We start from the raw sequence: 17835 nt of genomic DNA on the forward strand, positions 1-17835 counted from the left end.
TATGCTTTTTTCTAACTGTATTCTGGTCATTCTGTCCAGAAGGATACTGTGGGATAACACCCATCAGGCCCCATGGACTTGTATGCATCCAAGTGGAACAGCAAATCCCGCACAAGTTTGGGGTAAACTGGGAGTTTATCATTCCTGCAGTCACAGTCCTCCATCTCAGGGCAGTTGGGGTCCCAGAGACATCACTGGTGTTAAAGACAGAGGTGAAAAATGCATTAAATGTCTCTTCTTCATCTATGCCCGTTTGTGAGGTTAAGTTTTTTAAGCAGGACTTCCCCTTGTGAAGCCATGTTTGCTCTGACCAATGACCACAGTATCTTTTGGGTGTTTTCAATGGCTACCATGGTAATCCTCTCTGCAATTTTAGCAGGCACTTAAATGAGACTGATAGGCCTTTAAGCATCAGGGTCTTCCTTCCTGCCCTTCCTGACAACTGGAACTACGTTTGCCAGCTGCCAGTCCCCTGGGACCACTCCAGGTTCCAAAGACCATGAAGAGTTATTGACAGGTCTCAGGCTAGCAGCAGCCAGCTCTCAGAGTACCCTGGGATGAATCCCAGTGGGCCCCATAGACTTATATGCATGCAGCTGGAATAGCAAATCCCACACAGGTTTGGAGTTAGCTGGGAGTTTATCATTACAATCATGGTCCTCCAGCTTAGGGCGATTGGGCTCCCAGAGCCCAGCTACAATGTAAGACAGAGGTGAGGAAGACATCTCTGCTTTGTCTACATCCCCAGTACTAAAATAGAAGCAGACACCAAATAGAGCCTGCGATGCAGATGCTAGAGAGCAGCTCAGAGCCGGGTGGAGGATGAGCTCCCCTCCTAGGCTGCAGCCAAGCCCCCTGTCCCTCCAAACACACCACCACATCCCACCAAGCTGAGAACCCCCACGCACCCTGCCTCCAGGCAGGTGGGCAGGGACATTTTGCACATCCCAGAGCTGTGGACATGCATAATGAACAATGCTGAAGAGAGCCACAAGAGCCCAGAGCGTGCCTTGTCCTCCTTTTCCTCAGGCAGCCCTTGCTGCCCTGGGGATGAGGAAGCAGAAGTAGCACCAGCACAAAGAGGACAGCTCTGGTGTCATGCCTGCAACACCAATCCCCCAGGACAGGCAGTGCTGCCGACATGCACTAACCCAGCATCTGTGTGGAATGAGCCAGCCTGGGGAAAGGCACAGCAGGAGCTGCATTTACAGACAGGGAACGTTTTAATTTACAGTTTCTGTCCCAAGAGCAAAGCTGAGGGTTTTTCACCCAAACACTATGGTCTCTGCAGCACATAGCCAGTCCAGCCCCTGGTGCAGGGGGTCAATGCCCCATCATGCTCGCCGCGCCTTCTTGCTTTTCTTTTCTTCTTTGAGGGCACTGTCGTGGGCTTTCCTCTTTGCGGCAAGTTTGTTCGCCTGTAGAGAAAGCCCCCCAGACCCACAGTCAGGTCAGTCTGCCACCACCAAGAGCTGTGCCACCCCCAGACCCACCAAACCCATTCTACTCCCGGGAGATGGAGAGGAGCAGTGGCACCTCCTGAGTTTTACTTGCAGAGCACATGCTTCGGGCCCTGAGGGAGAACAGGGAGACTCCGCTCTGTTAGGGTTGAGCGCCTGCAAGCCTGGTAATGCCAGGCAAGAGGCTTGTACAGCCTCAGCCTAGCACACCTGCGGTCTATGTCCTCACCACCTCCTCGGGTACAGGGAGGAGAGTAAGGAGAAGAGCCGGAAATCCCTGAATGTCAGCAGTGGTTGTAAGCCTGATGAACATGGGACCAGCCTATGACAACACAGGCTCAGCCCTGAAGAGCAGCTTCAGCTCTGCCCAGACTCACAGCAGGGCAGGGAGCTGCGGGCTGCACAGCTACGGGTGAAGCTCCCTCCTGCAACCAGAGCTGGGGAAGCACAAGGTTGTCAGAGGCTGCTCCCTCCCCACGAGATGGGGAAAGACCAGGATTTAGCGATCCAGAGCTGCAAGCCAATTTGGTAAGAACTAGTGCAGAGATCCTTGTCTCAGGGCATCCCTATCCTCATACCTCTCGGACTTTGCGTTTCTTGCCAAACATGATCTTCTTGTAGAGGTATTTCTCCTTCTTCTTCATCATCATGATGGCCAGGCGCTTCTCCTCGTTTTGCTGTTCCTGCTCCAGGCGCTGCTTGTCCTCCAGCCGCACCTTGCCAGCGGTCACCTTCACAGGAAGTGCCTGCAGGGAGCCAAAAGCTCAGGACCCTGTGTGCTGGGTGCCCACCTTCCCCAGGGACAGACATTTCAACATACTGTGGGACTAAGTGCAGCCTCTGCAAGTTTGCAGAAGACACCAAGCTGAGTGATGCACTTGGTACACTAGAAGGATGACACTCAAAGGGATGTGGACAAGCTCAAGAAATGGACCGATGGAAACCTAATGAGGTTCAATGAGTCTAAGTGCAAGGTTCTGCACCTGGGCTGGGGCAATCCCAGACTTGAGGACAGACTGGGAGAGGAACTCATTGAGAACAGCCCTGCAGAGAAAGACTTGGGGGTTCTGGTGGATGAAAGGCTCGACATGCGCCGGCAATGTGTGCTTGCAGCCCCGAAGGCCAACTGCATCCTGGGCTGCATCACCAGAGGAGTGGGCAGCAGGTGGAGGGAGGGGATTGTCCCCTTCTGCTCTGCGTTTTGGAGGACCCACTTGAAGTGCTGCGTCCAGGTCTGTGGCCCCAGCACAGGAAGGATGTGGGGCTGTTCGAGCGGGTCCAGAGGAGGGCCACGGAAATGATCAGAGGGCTGGAGCACCTCTCCTATCAAGAAAGGCTGAGAGAAGTAGGGGTGTTCAGCCTAAAGAAGAGAAGGCTCCAGAGAGACCTCATTGCGGCCTTTCAGTACTTAAAGGTAGCTTATAAAAGACTTTTTACACAGGCAGATAGTGATAGGACAAGGGGGAAGGGTTTTAAATTCAGAGAAGATTTAGGTGAGAGGTTAGGAGGAAACTCTTCCCTCAAAGGGTGGAGAGGCACTGGCACAGGTTGCCCAGAGAAGCTGTGGATGCCCCATCCCTACAGTTGTTCAAGGCCAAGTTGGACATGGCCCTGGGTAACCTGGTCTGGTTGGTGGCATCGCTGCCCTTGGCAGGGGAGCTGAAACTGGATGTTCTTTAAGGTCCCTTCCAACAGAAGCCACTCTATGATTATAGGATTTCCACACCATTTGGTAGAGGCAAAGAAGAGTCACAACACCCTCTGCTCACCCACAGATCAGGCAGCAAGAGGCCAGCCGCAGGATGCAGGTGCTGAGTGTGAACAGGAGCTACGGCCCATTAGCACGGGCTCAGGACCCAGGGGCTGCTGCAGGAGCAGCTCGGCCACAGCAGCCCCAGAGCGGGGACTTGGCTGGGACACGCTGCAGTGAGCTGAGCCCCGGCAGGGAGAGCGCTCACAAAAGCTGTCCTCTCCTGGAGCTCCTGTCCTGCTGCCAGGCACCTCACCTTGTTGCTCTGAGTCTTCTGCTCTTCCATCTTCTTCAATTTCATCTCCTCTTCCTTTTCAGACTCCTCTTCCTCTTCCTCCTCCTCTTCTTTATCGTCATCCTCCTCCTCTTCCTCCTCGTCCTCCTCACTCTCTTCACCTACAGAGAGACCACTGCTATCAACTGGGAGCGTACCGACACTGCAGTGGGTAGAGCTCTGCCGAAGCAGCAGTGCTGCCTGGCTCCCCTCCTCTTCAGCCCCAGGAGCTGTGTGTCACCTGGGTCCTCGCCCCGCTGCATAGCCAGCAGTTTCAGCTTCTCAGGAGGAATGTAGTCTCCCTCCTGCTCCGTCACAAAGGGTGAGAGGTGTGGGGGTAGCAACACACCAGGGAAATAATCAGCTACAGGGAGGCACAGCTTAGCATTGACCGAGTCAAAAACCCACTGAGGCTGCAGGTAATACCTGTGGGACAGAGCAGACAGGGTTGGGGGTCAGACCTTGTCCTCCTGCCCCAAGCTCTGGAGCTCAGGGGGCTGCAGGACTGCAGAAGAGCAGGATTTAAGGAGACAGAGCGTGGGACAGCTCGGGACAGCCACTAGCCCAGGTGACCATGCTGGGGACAGGCGACCTGCCTCACCTGCCCACAACCTGCTGCTCCACCCGGGGCCGGTCAACAATCTGGTGGGTGATGGAGGGGTCGCTCACGTCGTAGGTAGCACCGATGCACAGGGACTTGTCCCAGGACACTTGGCCACCAAAGGACCTGCCAGCCAAATACACGAAGCAGTCACACCGGAAAGGCCCTCAGGGTCACCTCACCTGTGGGACACGAGGCAGATCGGCCACAGCAGTCCCACTGGAGGGGACAGGGAAGGTAGGGCTGCTGGGGAAGGCTGATGATGAAGGAAGTACCGGATGACGAAGGCGAGTGGCTCTCGAGGAACCTCCCTGTTGAGGAAGAAGCGCAGCCCTTCAAACAGCTTTTTGTGTTTCTCCAGGGCCTCTTGCTCCTTCCTCCTCGCGTCCATCTGCTCAGCGGTCTCCTGCTCAGAGCAAAGCATTCAGAGTAAAGCCCCTGCCAAGCCTCTCACTGCAGGGGGGGCTCCTGGGTGCTGCCCCCATCCTCCTGCCAGTCCCCCCGCTCCCACACTGCACAGTCCCAGCCTGCGCTCAGCCATGAGACGTGCTGCAGACAATCACAGGCGGCCAGGGCTGAGACACCCCACCAGGCTCTTACCCCCTCCACAGGGAACTCATCCATCTCCACCTCATCCTCCTGGGCCGGTGCCACCACACGCACCAGGCTGGCACTCAGAGCTGACAGTTTCTGCAGCAGGAGACCGAGAAGACATAAGAGGCAGGCTCACAGAGGAAATCCCCCGAGGGCAGGCATCGATTGCCTCCTTTGGCCAGGCCAAAGGGGCAATCAGGCTCTGCTCCTCAGTCCCTGCACCATGAGTTCTCCACACCAGGAGGGGTCAATGGCCAGGACACCAAGGCCACACAGGTCCCTGCACACAGGCTCTTAATGCTGACCCTGGTGGAAGCAGCGTCCCTCACCTCCAGGTAGCTCTCCGAATCCATGGCGTACTCCTTGCCCTCCGCAGGCTTTAAATCAACCTCCACCTGGCCATCGATCTGAGGAGAAACAGAAAGACGGAGATACAGCCCCCAGGCCTGGAGCACCCAAACATCCTCTGCTCCAGCCCTTCCACCACCCACACTGGTCCTGCAGGGGCTCTGCTCCCTGCAGCAGGTGCTGCCACCAGCCTGGTGCCCCTGGGGCAGGCAGCAGCCTCACCTTGGGTGGATAGTGCAGGTTGAGCGAGTGGTAGAGGCGGAAGTTGACAAAGCCCAGCAAGGTGGTGTAGAACTCAGTGAAGGTGGCCATCACGCGGTAGTCCACATCCGTGGGGTGCTGCGGGCACGCAGGGAGGGTGAGAACACGAGAACGAAGGACCAGATCCCCTCATCAGGTACAGGGCCCCAGTCTCCCAGCACCAGCTTGGGGCACGAAGCTGCTGGGAGGTCAGGCCACACGCCCCGCTGCTCACTCGCCCCCACTCTGGCCCCATCTGCAGACAGAGGAAGGTCCTGCCCTCTTCACAGCCAGGTCTAGAGATATACGCCTGCCACCAGACACTGGACAGGGAGAGCGCTCCAGGCTGGGGGGGGGGGGGGGGGGGCAGGGGACACCACCATAGGCTGCACTAAAGACCACAAACTGAGGACACCCCAACCTAAACGAGCCCTGGACAAACGTGGAACAGAAGGAGAGCACTGCAGCGATGGTGAGCTCCCGTGTGCCAGCGGTGCTGGCAGGGCATGCCACCCGTGCCGGCCCAGCATCACCCTCAGCTCCCACAGAGCCCCGCCGGGATGGCTGCGCCGTGAGCACGCTGCCTCGCCGCCCTGGCAAAGAGGGCGCGGGGTCTGACTTGCTTTGGCACCTCCAGCCGAGTTAACTACCGGCTATCTTTAATTGCTGGGTAAAATGAGTTTTAATGATTGGCAAAAGGAGGAGTGTAACAGCTGGGGAGACTGGTACAGCCAGGCACCAGGGCCACGGACACTGCCATCCCCGACAGAAGGGGACTGTGTCCCCACAGGGCTGCCAACCCAGGCCTCGTGGACTCCACCGCAGGCTGGGCACTGCCTGATTTGTCCCTCTAGCACGAGGGAGAGGAGATGTCCCCACCACCCCTCCGCAGCCCCAGGGAAGGGAACAGCAAAGCAGCAGCAGCAGCACAGGTCCCGCTGTGCCCGGGTACTCACGTCGTGGGCGAAGGCATAAGGGGTGATCCAGGTGACGGGCTGCCCCAGCACCTCCGCCTGGTAGTAGATGCCCTTGATGGAGAGGAAGACCTGGCGGGGAACAGAGCGACGGATGAAGGCCAGGGTGTTCCCTGGTTCTCATCAGCCTTCCCCGGGCAGCAGGGGTGTGAGGGAGCGTCAGGGACAGCCCAGCAGGGCTCGCCCCTTGCTGGAGAACCCACCTTGCGCAGGGAGCGGGACGCGATGACGTAGTTGAGGAACTCGACGGCCAGGCGCCGGCAGAGCTGGATGGTCTGAACGTGGCACTTGCCCGTCCGCGGGAAAGTGGAGAAGAGGAAGCACATGGAGAGGGCATCGTCCAGGTCCCGCAGCGCGTCTACAAAGGTTGGGTACCTGCATCCGGACAGGAGGGGAAGGTGGCATCACACCCAGCCCCAGAGCCACCAGAAACCAGCCGGGACTGCAGCAACTGGTGGAGATCTTGCTTGAGAAAGGAACAGGCTCTCGCAGCCACCTCGGGGCATCCGGGTGGTCTGTGGGGATGGGGTGACACCGCTGGGCAGCCAGCCCCTCACAGGAGCCTTCCGGCAGCTCCCTGGGGTTCAGGACTGCCTTGGGAGCCAGGAACCTCCCTAAGAAGGGGATGACAAACCCAGCTTGTGCAGCTGGATGTGCGCATCCTGCCCCGGGGCGACAGCAGGATACAGCATGGCCCCGCAGCTCGAGCGGCACACCCCGACTATCTGCCCTTCACAGCACAAATCTTGTCAGGACAGCGTTTGTCTCCCAGGCTTGTTTCTCTCTCCCCTCTCCTCGCTGGCACAGCTGGGTCCCAAACACCGCTGGGACAACAGAGAGGTTTGCCAGAGCACGTTCCCTCTCTCGTGGGTCCTGTCCTCTCCTCTCCCATTGCCACCAGCCAATTGCATTGGCATGGCTGGGCTCCCTCCAAGGGTGACCCTGGAAAGTGCTCAGGAAGAGCAGAAGAGCTCTAAGCATTGTCTTGAAGATCCTGGAGCCACCTGTGATGGCCAGGAGCTCCCTGCTTGCTCACACTTGGCTCCTGCTGGCATGCAGCATGCTGCAGCCTTCTCCACTGACCCAGGAACACCAGCTTGTGTCCAACAACACCCAGAACAACGCCCAGAACTGCGGTGGGAGCTGGGTTCCTGAGGAGGGACGGACCCGGAGAGGGCTCTGCACACCACAGTTGATTTTTGCTGAGGAAAATCCACCCCCCCCCAGTGAGATTGGCTCACCTCTCCTTCACGATGTGGTCAAGCTTGTAGCTGGGCTTGTTGTCCTTCAGCCGCTCTACTGTGCCCCACTCGCTCTTCCCGTATGCCTTCCGCAGCTTGCGGACAAAGATCTGCAGGCAGAGGGGGAGCTGAGCGCCGGGGGGCCAAAACACCGCGTGCCCCCCCAGGCCCTCGGGCAGGGCACGCACCTTGTACTCCCGGAACTTGTTGACGATGGGCTCATGGAGGAGGAACCTGATGTCCTTGAGGAGATAGAAGGTCCTGGGGGCCGTGGAGCCTTTGTTCACCTTCTTCTTGTGCTTGGGCTCGTGGGGGTAGATCCCCTTCAGGATGCAGAGGCGCCTGCGGGGGGGGAGTCAGAGGCTCTGAGGCCGGGTCTCAGCCTGGCCTGGTCTAAGGCCAGCACCCGCAGCCCGGCCGCACGCACCTGAAGTCGGGCAGGCTGAGCTGCAGCTTCTTCCGCGCCTTGTTGCGGGTGATGTAGTTGGTGGCCGAGCCCCGCTCGTACTGCGGGGGGAGACGGCGGCGGCGTCACGGGCGGCACCGGGATGGAGCCGGGGGGGGGAAAGGGGGGAGAACCGGGGGGAATGAGGGGGAGCCCGGGGGCAGGGGGAACCGGGGGGGGGGGGAGATGAGGGGGAACCGGGGGGGAGAGATGAGGGGGAACCGGGGGGGGGGGGGAGATGAGGGGGAACCGGGGGGGGGGGGTGAGGGGGAACCGGGGGGGGGGTGAGGGGGAACCGGGGTGGGGGGATGAGGGGGAACCCGGGGGGGCATGAGGGGGAACCCAGGGGAAACCGGGGACCGGGCTGGGGGGGGGAAGGAGCCCTGGGGGAAATGAGGGGGGACCGGGACCGGGCCCCGGTGCGTGCCTGTGCCGCTCCCGTCCCCCCCCCGGTACCTTTTTCTTCTCCACCCCCCCCATCGCCCTGCCGCCGCCGCCGCCCGCGTGGTGCCGCCGCTCCCCAGGCCCCCGGCTGCCCCCGCCCCGCCTGCGCGGGGCCGCAACGCGCCTGCCCCGGCCGGAGCCGCCGCCCTGCGCCCTGCTGCGGGGTGCGGGGGGTGCGGGGGGTGCGGGGGGGCGCGGGGGGCGCGGGGGGGGCGCGGGGGGCTCGGGGGGGGGGGGGAGCGGCTCGGGGCAGGCGCGCCGCGGGCAGCCCAGGGGGCGGAGGGGAAAGGGGCGGGGGCACCGGGGCGGGGCGGGGCTGGGGCCGGGATGGGGCAGGGGATGCTCGGGGCTGGGCACCGGGCTGGCACCGGGACCGTGCCGGGATGGGGCCGGACTGGCACCGGGCTGGCACCGGGACCGTGCCGGACTGGCACCGGGACTGACACCGGGAGTGACACCGGGAGTGACACCGGCACCGGGGCTGCTCCGGGCTGGGCACCGGGGCGGCACCGGGACCGACATCAGCACGGGCACGGGCACCGGGACTGGGTCCGGGATGGGCACCGGGGCTGACACCGGCGAACCGACACCGACACCGACCCCCGGGCCCGCCGCCCGCCTCCCCCCGCCCCGCCCCGCCCCGCCCCGCCCCAGCCGTCCCCGTCCCCGCCCCGTCCCCGCCCCGGTGCCGCCCGGTGCCGGCCGCCCCCCGCCTGCCGCTGCCCGGGGCGCGGCGCCCTGCCCCGCTCCGCGCCCGGCTCCGGGCAAAGTCCCCCCCCGCTGCCCGGCCGGGCCCCCGCCGCCCCGCCGCGATGTGGCTGCTCCTCGTCCTGCTGCCGGCGGCCGCGCTGCCCGCCCGGGGCTGCCGTGAGTATGGGGACCCCCGGCCGGACCCGGGGATCCCCCCCGCCGGGCCGGGCTGCGGGCGGCACCGGGCTGGGCCCCCCCCTTTTGCACCTCCTTTGGCTTTGCCTCTTCCCCCGCTCTTCGGTGACTGTCAGGGGCTCGGCCGCGCGGGGCGGGGGGCGCGCAGCGGGCTGGGGGTGCCCCGGTGGGGAGCGCGGCCCCAGCGCCACGCCGCGTCCCCCCGAAAGGCCGGGGCCGGGCTGGGGGCTCGCAGCCGCCGCCGTCCTCACGCCTCGGGGGGCCCCCGGGGACAGGGGCGCCGGGGGAGGCGGCGGTGCGGGTGCTGAGCGCGCGGCTGCTGGGGCTGGCGGCGGAGCCGGGGCTGGACGCTGACCCCGGTGTCTACGTGGGCCTGCGCCTCGCCGGGGAGCACGACCTGCGCGCCGAGCGGCGCTACCTGGAGCGGCTGCGGGACACCTTCCAGGGACGCTACGGCCGGTAGGTCCCCTGCGACCCCCGTGTGTCACAAGGGGACGTTCGCTGACCCCCTTTCTGGCCCCACTGATGCCGGAATCCCCGCAGGAGCCTGGAGTCAGCCAGCCACTCGTCCCACGGCCATCGCCACCGGGATGCCGAGCACAGCACGTAGGTGTTGGGGTCGGGGACGGGGACAGCGTGGGTCCCTCTGCAGCGGGGTGGCAGCTCCCCAGCGCCAACCCCGCTGCTTGCAGGGACACCAGGGCGGCAGCGCAGTGGCCAGAGACGGGGCGGCTGGCGCTGTACCTGCTGGGGCTGCGGGCCACCTGCCCCCCGCCGGACCCCAGTCCCCAGCGCTTCCTGGTGACGTGGCTCAAGTACTACCTGGAGAAGGACTGGGAAGGTGGGGACGGCCCCGGAGGGCGGCCACAGTGGTCACCCAGCTGGGCGCTGGCATCCCTGGCTCCGGCGGGGCCACCAGCTGGCCCTGGTGACAGTGGTGCCCTGTCCCCAGGATCCCGGCGGCATGGCCACCCCCTCACCAGTTACTACCAGTACAGCCTGGGCGTGCTGGCGCTGTGTGTCCACCGCAAGCGGGTGCGCGAGGAGGTGATCCAGCGGCTGCTGGTGGCCGAGCAGCACAGGCGGTTCCGGCACGCGGGCAGCAGCACCGTGGGTAAGGGGCCGCGGGACACTCGAGGGACCTAGAAGGACACACCGGGGTGGGTGTGCGGCACCCGGGGTGACACGGGGCATCCCCGCAGACACGGAGGCGGTGGCGGCGCTGGCCTTCGCCTGCCTGGAGCGGGAGCAGCTTGTCAGGTCCAGTCTGGCAGCGGAGCTGCGGGCAGCTGTGCGTGGCATCAGGGCAAGGTTCGTGGCGGCGCAGAGCGAGGACGGCTTCATCGGCAACGTCTTCAGCACCCCCTTGGCCATGCAGGTGTGCGCGGGTGCAGGTGCATGTGCGAGCTCAGGAGCATGGGTGCCTGCAGGCACGTGCAGGGTGCAGGTGTGGGTGCAGGTGTACGGCACCACGGCAGCACCATGCCCACGGCACTATGCCCTGACCCGCTCCACCCCTCGCTTTGAGCCCGAGCCCTGCCCTGAGCCCTTCCTCCCTCTCCTCTTAGGTCTTCATCGCCACCAACAGGTGCAGAACGCAGCCGGCGTACGGCCGGGCCATGGCCGCGCTGCTGCAGCGCCTGGACGCCTTCACCAGCGCCGCGGCCATGGCCCAGGCACTGCCTGTGTTGCACGGCCGCAGCTACCTGGACATCGCCTCCATGCAGTGCAAGGAGGAGCTGGGTAGGAGCTGGGGCCAGGGTGGCGGCAAGGGGCAAGGGGGCTGGCACAGGGCTGGCACCGATGCCACTGTGGTGGCTGTCCTTGTCACAGACACGCTGACGCCCCTTGCCCTCGAGCCGCTGCCTGTGGGGCCAGGGAACATGATGGTGCGGCTGGTGGTGGAGTGCCCGGTGCCACCGTGTCCCCAGCACCTGCTCTATGACCTCCCGGTGCCCGTGCCCACCGGTGCCTCCCTCCTGGACCTGCTCGGGGCGGCCCCAGCGCAGGGACCCCAAAATTTCACGTGCGTAACCCCATGTGCCGGGGGGGGACCCAGACTCTGGCAGGGGGCTGCCACCCTGTCCCCTCCCGCCGCGTCTCTTGGCACCCTTGAGACCCCCAGGCCCCTCACCCCCCTCTGCCCCCCAGGTTTGAGACCCAGGACACCCCCCAGGGCCCCTTCCTGACCTCGGTGCTGGGCCTGGCAGCGCAGCCGCAGGAGCGGCACTACTGGCAGCTGCTGGGTGGCCTCGGCACCAGCCTGCAGATGGGTGAGTGGGTGCCGGAGGGTGACGGGGACGCGTCTCTGTCTTCACGACCACACCGCCACCCCGGCCACTGCGTCTCTCCGCAGGCGTTGCCGACTACAGACCGGAGGACGGGGAGACCGTCGTCCTGCGCCTGAGCAAGTGGTAGGCGGGGGGGGGGCCCGCTGCTGCCCCAGCTGATGGGGGCGATGACAATGAAACTCTGCAGCATCCCCCAGGCTGTGCTGTGCTTTCTCTGCGCGCCGGCGAGGGCGAGGATGGGGACAGTGGGATGGGCGCACCCGGGCTCCCTGCTTGGGCACTGGCAGCTCCTTGGTTGTGTCCCCACTCTGGTGGCTGACAGCCCCTGGGTTTTGGGGTGCACAGTGCCCCCGAGGGTGCTTGTGGGGGGCAGCCTGAAGCTGTGAGCAGCGGGACAAGGCACGAGCAGGGAGAGTCCCCTCCACGCGCCTCCTAATTTTAGCAGCTGGGGGTGACAACGTCTCCCCCCACCCCAGGGGCTGGGAGCAATGGCATCGGTGGGGACCGTGGTGGCCCCAGCATGGGGACCGGTGCCGGGGCACTTCTGTCTGAAACGTGCATGGAAACCCCATGAGATTTAATCCCCTCCCAGAACAAGACCGGGGCGGGGGCAGCTGGCAGGGAGTGGTGCCAGGGCAGGCGGTGCGCTGGGCGGGGATGCCGGTGCCTGTGCCAGGCCGGCGAGCGATGGCGCCCGCCCCGGCATGAGTCAGCCGGGGACACTGACGCAGCCCCGCCGTCACCATGGAGGCCGCCTGTGCTCCCACCGCCTCCGGTCCTCCGGCTGCGGGCGGCTCCGGGGGGGAACACGCAGCCGCTGCCGCCGGTTCCCAGCTCGCCGTGCCGCTCCCCCGGTTTTCCGCAGGCCCGCACCGCCGCACGCCCGCACTGCCAGCCGCTGTGACGTGCGGCGGCCCGGTGGGGAGGAGCCTCGCTGCCTTCGCTCCCCGCCATCAAACTTTCCTCTTGCTCCTCGGTGCCGGCGCTGCTTGCACATGGCACCCCGCGGCTGACCCCTCTGTGGGCCCACCCTGGGCAGGTGACGCCGACACCAACACTGGGAGGAGCCGGGGACACCACACGCACTGGCACGGCCGGCGTGGCAGCGGTGCTCATGTGCCCGCGGTGCCCCGGCGGTGATGAAGCAGCGATGACAGCCGCCGGCGGGACCCTCCAGCCCCGCAGACCTGACCCGGGGTGGCAGCTGTCGGGGCCGCCGCTGCCTCTGGCCCTCACCGTGCTGGCCTGGCTGGGCACCGGCACTGCCCTGGCCGGCCTCAACAAATGGATTTTCGCCGCCCACGGCTTCCGCTACCCGCTGCTGCTGTCATCCCTGCACATGCTGGCGGCAGTAGCACTGGGGTACCCGCTGGGGTGGGCACGGGGCCCACCACCATCCGTCCGTCCCCGTGCCAGGATCTACTTGCTGAGCCTCACCTTCTGCGGCAGCGTGGCCCTGGGCAACCTGGGGCTGAGCCTGGTGCCACTGGACGCAGCGCAGGCCGTGCACGCCACTGCCCCGCTCGCCACCCTGCTGCTGTCAGCGCTGCTGCGGGGCCACCGGCACCACCCACTACAGTACGTGGCCATGGGGCCCGTCTGCGCCGGGGCCGCCTGCAGCATCGCCGGTGGCGTCCACTTCCACCAGCCTGGAGGCTGCGTCCTCCTCGCCGCCACCGTCCTGCGCGCCCTCAAGTCGCTGCAGCAGAGTAAGTGCCGCCCGCGCGCCCCCGGGGTGTCCCAGTGCTGGTGGCGGTGCTGCGCCCAGGATGTGCCATCAGCACCCCAACCATTGTGGTGCTCTGGTCCCCTTCGCCACCCTCGATACTGGTGTCACCGCTGCTTCTGGTGCTGGGGATGTCCCTGTCCCAATGCCCTGCCCTGGCCTGGTGACACCAAAGTGTCCGCTCACCCCAGTGCCACTCCCTGCCCATCCTGGTCTCGGTGCCATCTGGCCCCAGGGCCACCCCAGCTCCAGTGCCACCCTGCCCTCAGCATCGGCCCCTGCCCACCCTGTCCCTGCTGCCACCCCAGTGCCACCCTCACCCCCTGGCTTCCTGCCCTGGGGTCTGTCCCATGATCCTGGCCCGAGGTGACCCTGCTTCGTTGGCGAGGAGCAAACACATTGGTGTCCCCGCGGTGGCACACCGGCCAGCTCCAGGGACACTGTCCCATGTGCTGTGGCCATGGGGGTGGCAGTGCCTTTGGCCGGCACAGAGGCACACAGGCTGCTCCCCTCTGTCCCTGTCCCCTCCCCGTGGGGTGGCTGGGTCCGCAGCCCCTACAAGTCCCCCTGCCGAGTGGCATCGTCCCCACACGGGGCCCCTGGGCGCTGTGGGAGCAGCGGGGCCACCCGGGCCGCGATGTCCTTGGCAGGCAGCAGAGAGGAGCCGTCTGGCCCCGAGCTCACTTGTTTTTCGGCTGGGAAGGGAGCGTTTCCTCCGCCGCCGCGGCCGGAGCCTGTGACTCACGCAGGCACCGCAGGGTTGGGCGCTGGCGTCAGGATGAGCGCTGGGCACGTGCTGTGACGTCCCTGCGGTCTCTGGGCTGGGGGGCACCCCAGGACCCTGCAAGCTGCCTCAGCAGGGCCAGGAGCAGCTCCTTTCCCCGTGTCCCCGCAGACGGTGCTGCTCCCCACATCCCCCTTTGCAGCGATTTTCGGGATTTATTTCGGGATTTCTTTCAGCACTGGGTGGGGAGCTCCCGCTGACTGTCCCCCCTGTCCCCAGGCCTGCTGCTGCAGGAGGACCGGCTGGACGCTGTCTCCCTGCTCTGCCTCACCGCCCTGCCCAGCTTCTGGCTCCTGTTCGGGGCGGCCATGGCGCTGGAGGTGGCCCCAGCCTGGGAGGGCGTCCTGCGCTACGAAGGCTCCCTCTGGGGCTGCATCCTGCTCAGCTGCCTTGGCTCCGTCCTCTACAACCTCGCCAGCTTCTGCGTACTCTCTCTCACCTCCGCCCTCACCATCCACCTCCTGGGCAACCTCACCGTGGTGGGCAACCTCCTGCTCTCCCGCCTGCTCTTCGGCAGCCACCTGAGCGGGCTCAGCTACCTGGGCATCGGGCTGACGCTGGCCGGGATGTTCATGTACCACCAGCCGCAGCTCGTCGCGAGGCGCTGGGCAGCGTGGCCGGGCTGCGGCCCCCCCAGGCGCGAGTAGGGATGGGGCGGCCACAGGGACGGCGGGACGGCGGCGAGCACTGGGCATGGGCCTGTGCGTGTGTGCCGGTGGGGCACGGTACTGCGTGCACACGTATGTGCTGGTGTGCGTGGCCCTGCGTGCACGCGTGTGTGCCAGTGTGTGGGGCACTGCATGCACACACGTGTGCTGGTGTGTGTGGCACTGTGCACATGTGTGTGCTGCACGCGTGGCTCTGTGTGCACATTTGTTGGTGTGCATGGTACTGGGGACACATATGCCTGCTGCTGCTCAGAGCACTGTATGTACATGTGTGTGCACAGCTCTGCGTGCATACGTGTGTGCCGGTGCGCACAGGCCCTTTGTGTGCGTGTGTGCTGGTGTGCACAGCTCTGCACACACACATTTATGCCAGGGCGCATGGTCACATGCAGACATAAGTGCTGGTGTGCAGAGCTCTGTGTGTGCACGTGTGCGCCACAGTGCGCAGGTTCTGTCTGTGCAAGGGGGTGTCTGTGTGCACAGCTGTGTGCATGGGGCAAGTGCGTGCAGGTGTGCCAAGGCTCTGGAGGTGTGAGTGGATCTCTGCTGTGTGTGCAGGGAGCACGTGAGTGTTGGTGCATAAAGGTTCTGTGTGTGCAAGCAGGTCTCACACATGTAGGCATGTGTGTGCTAGTGGGCACAAGTTCCCTGTGCGCAGTGTGCGTGTGTGTGCAGAGCGTTTTGTGCAGGTGTGCACGTGTGTGCTGGTGTGCACAGGCTCTGCACGTGTGAGTGGCTCTCTCTGCACAGCTCTGTGCATGGGGCACGTGTATGTTGGTGTGTACAGGTATGGGGGGCACAAGTGCATGTGCAGAGCCTTATGCATGAGTGTGCATGTGTGTGCAGGGTGCGCAGGCTGTGTGTGCAAGTGTGTGCACAGCCTCCGTGTGCAGGCACATCTCTGTGCACAGCAGATGTGTGCGTGTGTGTGTGTGCACGTGTGTGTGCATCACTACTGAGCTCTGCTGGGTGGAGTAAGCCCGGTGCACACATGGGGCATGTGCATGCACGCCTCGTGCCCCTGCGGGATGGAGCGCACCGGACCCTTGTGGTGCTGCGTGCCAGCGCGGTGCCGGTGTCCCCAGCGGGCGTTACGCTCCTCCAGGGCTCACCGGCCTCTGATGGAGCAGTGGCACGGCACGTGCAAAGGGACAACGCATGTGAGTGCCAGCCCAGCTGTGTGCACACCGGGCACGGCTGCACACCCGCAGGTGCTCTGCGATAGGAGCACTGGAACCACTGCGCGTGGCCTGTGTCGGGGCCGATGTCAACTCTGATTGCACTCGTCCTGAAATAAAGCTCTATTTTTGTTGTACTCCTACCGTGGCTTCTGTGGTGACTTCGCACCTGGAACCGGCTGGGCGCCCCAGCTCCCAGGGGAGGCCATGCCCATGGGCTTCACCCTGCCCCGGGGCCGAGAGCACCCCAGCCCTTTTCCAGCCCCGTGACTCACCTCACCCTCACTGTGGGCACAGCCGCTGTCCTGGCTGGGCTCCAGCCCTGCGAACCAGCAGCCCGCCCAGCCGCGCTTCCCAAACAGCAGTTTTCTTCCACCCATCGGGATGGTAAATGTTGGTGCCACATGCAAAAGTGTTGTGGGAACAGCTTCTGCTCCATCAAGGAGCAAACTGCGGCTCGTGGGGGCCACGACGGTGCCTTGGTGTCACCACCACCGGGGCCACCTTCCCCTGGGGTGCCCGTCCCACGCAGTACTCAAAAGGCACCGAGGTATCAGAGAACAGCCCCTGCTCTTGCCAAGAGCTCAGCAACCACAAGCCGTGCCCATTCCTCTGCCTACTTGCTTTTGGGGCTCAGATTTCAGAAGCTTTTCCCTAGCAGGGAAGACTGGAAGGCATTTTGAGTTTGCTTCTGAAGGGCAAGCCATGCTGTGGCCCCCAGGATGAGGCTGGGCAAAGCTCCCACCCTGGTGTCCCCAGGACCCGGCAGCTGTGCTGTCCCCTGCCAGGGGATGGAGGAACGGGGCTGGCACCCATGCCGCTGCCTGGATCCTGCTGAACCCATGCCTTTGCCTTGTTTGCCCTCTTTTTAGCACTTTGTATGCTGTCCTGGTCCCAGGGTGGGGCTGGCTCCAGGCTGGGCACAGGGGTCCCATGGGTTGCTTTGTGCTGGAGGGGTTATGCTGCCCGTAAAGGGCCTGGCCTGGTTGCTGTCCCCCTCTCCGGGTATTTCAGGCCATGATCTCAGCCCGGTGGCATTCCCCAGTACCAGCTGCTTGGGTGTCCTAGAGGGGCATGGTCAGGTCGCAGCTCCTCCTCTCTGAGCTCTTAAACTGCCCCCCAAATCTCCCTCTGAGGCACTGGCGAAGCATGCCGGGGCTAGGCTGTGGCCGTGGCGCAGGTTCCGGAGCAGGGCAGGAGGCTCAAGCTGGCTTTGCTGAGCCAGGCGCGTGTCTTTAGCACCCTGTGGAAATTTTCTGTGTTGCAGGACGGGGGATTAGCTGCTGCCCTCAGGTGAGGCTTACTGCATCAGCAGGGAGGGGAGTGGGATCTGAAGAGGGGAGGCAGCAAGGACAAGCACTGGCTAAGTAAGGATAGCCCTCCCTCACATGCTGCCTTGTGCTCCTAACCCTATCGCAGTCCTAACATGGTGTCAGGGCCATCCTGGCTCTGCAGCTGAAATTATGGCAGGGACGTTTTCAGGGCGGGCGTTAAGAAACGCGTTCTGCCTGGCGGGACAGCCTAACCAGGTAAATGCCACGCAGGGAGCAGCGTCTGCACCGGAGAGCAACATCTGGGGGCACCTGACGCAGCCCAAGACTGGTTGGAGGCCAGGAGATGGGCAGGCTGACCCTCGGGGCTCCCTTCCAGCGCGACGTTCTCTGGTTCAGCACCCAAAAAGACCCCAGGATTCGCTGTTAAGCATTTCATTGGGCTCTCACTGTGGCACAGGGGCTCCCTGCTCTGCTTGGCGGGGGGGAGCAGAAGATCTTTAAGGCCCCTTCCAACCCAAACCGTTCTGTGGTTCTGTGTGTGCACAAGGCTGTCGGCTGCCTGTAGCTGAGTTTGTAACAGGTGAAATCGCAGGAGCATAAAGACATTTTTTAAAGTGTACTTTATTTTGATGACATATCTGAACTTTATATCATGAAG

General features: G+C 64.2%; 3 protein-coding genes across 3 annotated transcripts; 2 read left to right on the forward strand and 1 right to left on the reverse strand.

Moving 5' to 3' along the window:
• Nucleotides 1-1204: 1204 nt before the first annotated feature.
• PES1 (pescadillo ribosomal biogenesis factor 1) lies at nucleotides 1205-8474 on the reverse strand. Its single transcript, XM_080559699.1, has 15 exons — nucleotides 8384-8474; nucleotides 7910-7989; nucleotides 7671-7824; nucleotides 7483-7592; nucleotides 6445-6616; nucleotides 6224-6313; nucleotides 5250-5366; nucleotides 5009-5086; nucleotides 4686-4775; nucleotides 4361-4491; nucleotides 4086-4211; nucleotides 3726-3910; nucleotides 3467-3606; nucleotides 2039-2206; nucleotides 1205-1418 (listed from the first exon to the last, which is right to left on the reverse strand). Exons 1-15 carry the CDS (start codon nucleotides 8405-8407, stop codon nucleotides 1335-1337), a joined length of 1749 nt encoding a protein of 582 aa, XP_080415825.1. The 5' UTR covers nucleotides 8408-8474; the 3' UTR covers nucleotides 1205-1334.
• A 301-nt stretch (nucleotides 8475-8775) lies between these two features.
• Nucleotides 8776-11738, forward strand: TCN2 (transcobalamin 2). Its single transcript, XM_080559717.1, has 10 exons — nucleotides 8776-9238; nucleotides 9532-9715; nucleotides 9800-9862; nucleotides 9949-10097; nucleotides 10209-10370; nucleotides 10459-10634; nucleotides 10825-10999; nucleotides 11090-11282; nucleotides 11408-11529; nucleotides 11613-11738. Exons 1-10 carry the CDS (start codon nucleotides 9184-9186, stop codon nucleotides 11672-11674), a joined length of 1341 nt encoding a protein of 446 aa, XP_080415843.1. The 5' UTR covers nucleotides 8776-9183; the 3' UTR covers nucleotides 11675-11738.
• Nucleotides 11739-12398: 660 nt separating this feature from the next.
• Nucleotides 12399-16046, forward strand: SLC35E4 (solute carrier family 35 member E4). The gene is made up of 2 exons (XM_080559723.1): nucleotides 12399-13256; nucleotides 14277-16046. The coding sequence occupies exons 1-2, from the start codon at nucleotides 12662-12664 to the stop codon at nucleotides 14702-14704; spliced, it is 1023 nt and encodes a 340-aa protein (XP_080415849.1). The 5' UTR covers nucleotides 12399-12661; the 3' UTR covers nucleotides 14705-16046.
• Nucleotides 16047-17835: the final 1789 nt, after the last annotated feature.

Source organism: Anser brachyrhynchus (assembly GCF_964034855.1).
Source record: "Anser brachyrhynchus genome assembly, chromosome: 17".
NCBI classification, from domain to species: Eukaryota; Metazoa; Chordata; class Aves; order Anseriformes; family Anatidae; genus Anser; species Anser brachyrhynchus.

Excerpts from the sequence above, each read along its gene's own strand:
- SLC35E4 (XM_080559723.1), top strand. The coding sequence starts at position 12,662 with ATGTGCCCGCGGTGCCCCGGCGGTGATGAAGCAGCGATGACAGCCGCC. Across the intron at positions 13,257-14,276 it reads CCTCAAGTCGCTGCAGCAGA|GCCTGCTGCTGCAGGAGGAC; the intron begins GTAAGTGCCGCC and ends CCCTGTCCCCAG.
- TCN2 (XM_080559717.1), top strand. The coding sequence starts at position 9,184 with ATGTGGCTGCTCCTCGTCCTGCTGCCGGCGGCCGCGCTGCCCGCCCGG. Across the intron at positions 10,098-10,208 it reads CCTGGAGAAGGACTGGGAAG|GATCCCGGCGGCATGGCCAC; the intron begins GTGGGGACGGCC and ends CCCTGTCCCCAG. Across the intron at positions 11,530-11,612 it reads CGGCACCAGCCTGCAGATGG|GCGTTGCCGACTACAGACCG; the intron begins GTGAGTGGGTGC and ends GTCTCTCCGCAG.
- PES1 (XM_080559699.1), bottom strand. The coding sequence starts at position 8,407 with ATGGGGGGGGTGGAGAAGAAAAAG. Across the intron at positions 5,367-6,223 it reads CTTATGCCTTCGCCCACGAC|CACCCCACGGATGTGGACTA; the intron begins GTGAGTACCCGG and ends GCGTGCCCGCAG. Across the intron at positions 1,419-2,038 it reads AGAAACGCAAAGTCCGAGAG|GCGAACAAACTTGCCGCAAA; the intron begins GTATGAGGATAG and ends CTTTCTCTACAG.